Source organism: Scardinius erythrophthalmus (assembly GCF_964197995.2).
Source record: "Scardinius erythrophthalmus genome assembly, chromosome: 24".
NCBI classification, from domain to species: Eukaryota; Metazoa; Chordata; class Actinopteri; order Cypriniformes; family Leuciscidae; genus Scardinius; species Scardinius erythrophthalmus.
The window spans coordinates 26,544,857-26,551,900 of record NC_138244.1 but is presented as its reverse complement, the minus strand read 5'-3'; the positions used below and the strand labels follow the sequence as shown (position 1 = coordinate 26,551,900).

At 40.1% G+C, this 7,044-nt stretch overlaps 1 protein-coding gene across 2 annotated transcripts in view; it reads left to right on the top strand.

Annotated features, from left to right (window-relative positions):
* Nucleotides 1-7,044, top strand: part of nfatc3b (nuclear factor of activated T cells 3b) — a 27,990-nt gene continuing 20,946 nt past the window's right edge. For both annotated transcript variants that reach the window (XM_081356867.1, XM_081356866.1), the window contains exons 1-4: nucleotides 1-464; nucleotides 3,164-4,343; nucleotides 4,539-4,701; nucleotides 5,644-5,843. In XM_081356867.1, the coding sequence (XP_081212993.1) occupies nucleotides 380-464; nucleotides 3,164-4,343; nucleotides 4,539-4,701; nucleotides 5,644-5,843 (1,628 nt within the window). In that variant the 5' untranslated portion in view covers nucleotides 1-379. The remainder of the gene's footprint in view (nucleotides 465-3,163; nucleotides 4,344-4,538; nucleotides 4,702-5,643; nucleotides 5,844-7,044) is intronic.

Below are 7,044 nucleotides of genomic sequence, written 5' to 3'. Positions count from 1 at the left end.
GAGTGTTTGTAGTCTGTCAAATGTCGTGACGTCACGTCTGAAGTCGCAGCGTAAAATGTAACTTTGCCACAACCATCTACATGTCCGCAAGACTTCAGATCAACTCAAAACCCAGCATGGGATTATTAAACACGGCAGGAAATCAACAAAGTCCGGGAAGAAACAACATCAGAGGCTCGATCTAACCAACTTCTGAGTGTGGGGGGGAAAGGACATTTTGGACCGTGTGTTCCGGGTTTTCGCGCTGACACCATCTCTGTTTTGTCAACCAAAGTGACGCTTGTAGAAAGTTGGAGAGTTGTAGTGGCGTTTGCGCGCGCATGGGCTTGTTTGTTTATGTAATTCAACAGAAGAAAGTAGAGCTGAGGTCTCTAATGCAATGACTACTAACTACAGCGAGGAACTGGACTTCAGACTGATATTTGGGGAAAGCAGTTATTCTCATCAGTCGCTGAGCCACGCAGGTTTGTACGTTACTTTCAGCGGACGCGACGCAACGATTCCAACGCTCCGATTATAATCAATGAAGTGCGTGCAAGCGCGCGCGGTTATAATGGGAGCGACGCAGAGTCGCGGCTAGAATGTTTTACAGAAGTGGCCATGTTTGGATCTGTGTGTGTGTCCAGAATATATGAAACTGTTAAAATTTTAAAGTCACTTCCTTATCTTGCAACATCAAGTGTAGTTGAAGCGCTTAAAGAGGAAGGTCAAAACCTAATCGTGCGAAACATCTTTCAAAAACATGAAGCGTGTATTTACTGTAATACGTTATGTTTTGTGCCAATCTAATTGTCGTGGATTGTAGACAAAGAATAAAAATATTGCGAATAATAACCATTATTATTATTAATAATAATTAACACAATTATTATTAATAATAATATTGGCACTGTGAGCATGTTACTGTACTTCCCTAAATGGCTACTGTTGAAGTTGTTAATGCAAAGTATACTGTCCACTGTAGTTGATCTTTCTCCATCCTTAGGTAAACCTCGCTGATAACATGGTTAAATTCACAGTAAATCACCTTTCAGTTTTTTTATTGCTGAGCATTTGACTGTCGAAGCTTGAGTGCGTGTGTAACTTCATTATGGTCGACAGATAGTGTTATCAGTGTGACAGCATCCCTAGCTCGTGGATCAGTGTGTGTGTGTGTGTGTGATATTTGTGTTTAGCCACTGCTGCACTTGTCAGTTTGCTCGTGTCTGAATGAGCCAGAAGAGCATCTCTCGAGGTTTGCTCTACAGTATGCCAGTGTGTGTGGCCTGTTGGACTATGCTTAAGATTTCTTCACTCTTGAAAACAACAATTTTTTTTTTTATTTATTTTTTTTTGAAGGATCGTTTACTAAATTAGTAAATTTTGCTTAAGGACACCTAATATAGTTACTGGACTGTATTTATCCTTCCAAAAGAAATTAATAAACAATACTGACCTTAAACATTGTACACAATAACAATTCATCAGTGCACATTATAATTAAAAGTTTGTTTCATGATATTTAATCAAAATATAAGAACTGCATCTGAGACGTCTCCATCTTGTGTTTCACATAGTCCGAGTGAGCTACTGGATAACGTTAACCAATAGTTCCTAAAGTTAATGCAGTGGTGGACCTTAATAAAAGTAGACAACGTTGACTTGATTGGCCAATCATTTGGTGCAAAGGGAAACGGCTCTGATCAGGAGTCTGGAGTTCATGGAAGCTTGTTTCCGTCTCAGAATAAAAATAAAAAAAGTAAAAAAAAAATATTATTTTTTTTAAAATTGCGACTTTTTGTCTCAGAATTCTGAATTTTGTTCTCACAATTGCTAGTTTACATCTTGCAATTCGGACTTTATAACATGCAATTGAGACTTTACATCAAGCAATTCTGACTTTATCCGCTGGTTTCACAGACAAGACACATCAGTAATGTTTTCTTCTAAGGCATGTTTATAAAAGCAACTTAAATGCCCTAATTAAACCAAGGCCTAATCCTGGCTTAATCTAAGCCCTGTCTGTGAAACCAGGCCTATAACTTGCAATTGCAAATTTATATCACGCAATTCTGAGAAAAAAAAGTTTCAAGTACATTTTTTTATATTTTATTCAGGGGTGGAAACAAGCTTGCATGGGAGTTTGATGGTTCATTCTTATTTCCTCTACAGTCTGATTGATTACTATAGCGTATGTAATAAAGTAATAATGAGCCATTTTTGTCCAGTGTAAATACAAGGAATTCCCAATGGACAAAATCATGCCCCACCATACATTTTCTTGTTAAAAAAATAAAATAAAAATATCCCGTTTCTCTCAAAAATTAAAATAATTTTATGTAAAACCTGGCATACACTGGACTTAAAATCTGAACAGTGCCTACAGGCAAGTAGGCATCATACACTGACTGAACTGCTGAGGATCACACACCAGAATTTCAAGTTGCTAGATGCGTGACATTAGCCGCGTTTCCATTACAGATTTGCGCAAAACTTTTGCTATATTTTATAAATGTTATAAAAAGAACTATTGCGAAGTTACGCCATTTCCATTAACCAATGTTATGCGACTAAAACAATTTTTTCCTCTTGCGATAAGTCCTTCCAGAAAATCATGGCAAGGGATGTTGGTAGGTTTAAGTATATCCCAGCCACCACACTAGCTATTATTTTTAATTGAAGGAGAGACATAGGCGTGTATCGAAGCATTAATGGCAAGGAAGCCCCTTATACTGGGAGCGGCACATATGAGGTGTTTCTGGGTGTTTCTCCCTCATATCTGCTTCAAGCTCTTGATAAATAGGGGCATTTCTTTGTTGTTTAGAATCCAGTACCAATACTTTTTTCTTATATGAGTTTAATGAAGAATTCTGTCTCGTCTTCTGTCCAAACATACCGCGCCATCTTTAAAGAATGATCGATTGTTATGTACGTCAGGTGACCTGTAAATGCAAGTATTGGGAGTAAATTGGGAGTATTTTCAATTCACAATTTCAGTTTGTGTTATTTGAAGGGTAATGGAAACGCAGCTGTGTGTTCTAAAGTCTGTGGCCATCATACATTGACTTTCGGCATCTAAGCATTGGCAGTTCGTTGAGTAGTGTATTCCAGCCTTAAGTGTAAACCAGGATATGTCATATTAGGGGGTCTTGTGTTAAAATTAACCTTTTTCCTGTTACTCTAGAATCCAGATCGGATGATGATGCCAACTCCTACCCTCTCTTTCCTTCTGACCCCAACCTTCCCACTGAACAGCAGGACAGCTATACAAACCAGCCTTATGGCACCCCTCACCCTGGTTCCCTGCAACCCATGGATTCTCCCAGCAGGGTGTTTGACTGTCCCAGCATCCAGATCACCTCTATCCCAGCCAACTGCCTGCAGGATCTGGGAAGCCACCAGTTGGGCCAGTCAGCAGGAGCTTGTGGGGAAGCGTGTGCTGGGTCTCTGTCGAGGGACCAGCTCTTCTTGCCATTGGATGGATCCTATAGGGACGCGTCCTCACTGTGTCCCAGCCCCTGCAGCAGTTTGTCGTCCCGCAGCTGGTTGTCTGATGCCTCGTCCTGTGAATCCTTCTCGCACATCTACGATGATGTGGAGGCAGAGCTGAACGAGGCGGCCGCTCGAGTTCGGCTGGCGTCTCCTCTAGTGTCACCATTGACGTCTCCTCTGCCGTCCCCCCTCACCTCTCCCCATGCGTCTCCTCAAGTGTCTCCGCTCGTCTCCCCCTTCGGTTCACCTGGATGCATGGCTGCGTATGGAGACGACTCTTGGTATCGTTACCAACAACATCATGCGCAAGCTCTGCAATTTCAGTCGCTGTCGCAATATCAGTCGCTGTCACCGTATCAGTCGCCCCGCACCAGCATCACTGAGGACACGTGGCTCAGTCCCCATCCACACTCCTCGTCCTCACGGCCCTCCTCTCGGCCCTCCTCTCGGCCAACATCACCATGTGGGAAAAGGCGACATTCCAGTGCAGAGGTCATTCCTGGTTTGGCGTCCCCTCACCTTTCCCCCAACGTAACACCATCTCACTCTCCTCGGGGGAGTGTCACTGAGGAGACGTGGATGAGCGGTGCCACGTTTGCCCCCTACCAGACCTTTCCACTGGAGGTAGACATCCCATCCAAAACAAGAAGAACGTATCAGACCAACCACCACCAGGATCAAGCGTCTCTGTTGCCTGGACATGATGACTCAGGTCTTCAAGACCAAGGTCTTGCAAATCCATCGCTAAACTCGGGCATAGCCGCGTCCCTGCCCAGTTTAAGGAAAGAGGATATAGTGGAACATTTCTTAGCCGTTCCAACACACTTCCCTTGGGCTAAACCCAAACAAGTCAATACTACTCCTTTATACAGGTAAATTGCATGTACGCATAGGACTTGATTTTGCAACCTTTGGTTTAAGTGCCGGTTATATAATAGATTGATAGCCTTGTTGCTCCATCGTTATCAGGGTTATAACAATGGGTGCTCTGTTTCATTGATTGACCAATTCCCAAAAACAACAGCTACATTTATTAAAGCCACTGCTGTTCTTTATTTCTTGCTCAGGTCCACATCTTTACCTCCACTGGAATGTCCTCTGCCCAGTCAGTGTGGCCAATGTGAGTTAAAGATCGAGATCCAACCTAAACCTCACCACAGAGCCCATTATGAGACGGAGGGCAGTCGAGGGGCCATTAAATCCGACTGTGGAAGACACCCTGTTGTAAAGGTCAAGTTTTACACCAGCTCTCACATTAGCCTTTGATAAACTCCCCTATAGGTGAAGGTTTCTGGCAGTGGTTTGTGTTCGGGGCCTGGTCACCTGTTTGTCTGAAAAATGCCAGATGGGAGAAAAAAAAAACTGTTTGGAAACAGTCATTTTTGCAATTCCATTTGGTGCCACTAGTGAATTATAAATGGAAATATGTACATGTGATTCAGTGATTATGATTAATTATTGATGGAGTAGTTCATCCATCATTCCCTACTTGTTCTGTGTTGGTTTTGTTCATCACAGAAACTGTATTGTGCAAAATTTGAACTTGCACAGCAGATGTTTTCATTACTCTGGTAAATTGAGGATGGGTTCCATACCTCAAGGTTTGTTGCTCATCTGACACCTGCTCCAGTAAAAATACAAATACCAAAATACCAGATTATCGTTTGAATGTATTTAATTATTTATATTAATATTATTATGCATTATCTTTTTTTTTTTGTTAAACTAGTATTAGTTTAGACATTAAAATATTGGCTAAATGATCTAATTTGCCTATAATAGAAGTTAAGATAAATGTGATTCATGTGATGCATATCAGACAGTCTTATGGAGAGAGCTTTTGATCCAGTCAGCGTGTGGTATTTTTAACAGGGTACAAGCTAATGTTACATGTGTTGGCCTGTTTGTTTACCCTAGATACCAATAACACAAATGGACAACCTTTCCTGCCATTAGAGGAACAGAAGTTCTTAGCTTTGAAAACTAGAAAAGGAAGGTTATTCAACACAAACGTTGAATGTTGGCTGGAAAGGCCAGCCTGATGTGGGCTACTTTGAATACTTTAAGGGCTATAGTGCATTAAAGAGTTGATGGATGATGGGTAGGCACATACCTTTTATTTGGAATAATCAGTTGCATGTTGACTCATATTGTTTGTTCTCGCATCTGTAGCTAATAGGGTGTAATGATAAACCAATCAGCCTGCAGATGTTCATTGGGACAGCGGATGATCGTTACACCAGGCCACACCCGTTCTATCAAGTGCACAGGATTACTGGCAAAACTGTAGCGACTCCGAGTCAAGAGACAGTGATATCCAGCACCAAAGTTCTTGAAATTCCTCTCCTTCCTGAAAACAACATGTGTGCCAGGTACCTGTCAAACAAACCTCTGATTTACATTCACCATGACCTGCACGCATTGGAGAGAGAGATTTTTTGCATAAATGATATATTGACATGGCTGGCAGGTTAGTCTTTAGAACAAGAAGATGGCAGCTCTTAATGGAAAATATGTGAAATTCAGAACAGAACAGAACTCTTAATTTTTTGTTCAATTTTGCCCCTCAGGGAATAAATAGTACTTTTAATAAAATATGTTTAAAATGATTTGCACTCAAACAAGGTGAAGACTCAAGTTATATCAGGACCCTAATTAAAGCTGGAGTGGATTGCTTCATGGGAGCCAACATGACAGTATAGAATCAATCTTTTTTTCATGGTACCCATCTTATTATCTGACAGTTTTTCTAACAGAAACAAATTAATCATGGCTGACTATGAGTAGATACTTTCTACAGTGGAACCCACTAACAAATTGTCCAGGCTTTTAATAGAAACTTTTCAATATTGTGATGGTATTGAGTAGGTCTCATGAAATGAAATTACTTAAAGTCCCCCTGTAGTCAATTATTTTATTCTTTGAATCTCATCTTTGATCACCACAATTACATATTTAAAAGTTTTTTTCCTGTGAAAAAAATTTCTTCATGCCTTAAAATAGCTTTTAAAAACCTTGCCTCATTTAGTATACGTGGCACCATGAATATGCAAATTAGCCCCACCTCCACTCACTCACACCAGCTCAAAGATCTACTCTGTCACTCTACTGAGGTAAACGCTGTACAATGATATCACTCTTTACAACTTCGGACACATAACGCTAATTAATATGATTAGCCTTTTGCTTGACTATGTTAAAAAACAGCTAATAACGTGTTGCTAATGTTACATGAACAATATTCCCGTTCGCCATCTCAGTCTGCCTTCTAACAATAATCAGGAACAATACAGATTGTTTCAAAGCAGCTTTACAGAGATAACAGGAAAATAATGCAAAGAAGTTTGTTTCCAGAAGAAAATAGCATCACAGTCCAGCTTAAGTAAGTTCAGTAATGTCTCATTTTTTTTTTTTTTTAAGTTATTAATTTAGTTCATTTATATATATATATATATATATATATATATATATATATATATATATATATATATATATATATATATATACTGTGTGTGTGTATATACATATATATATATATATATATAGGCTCCCAGTTCCGGCTGACCTAATTTA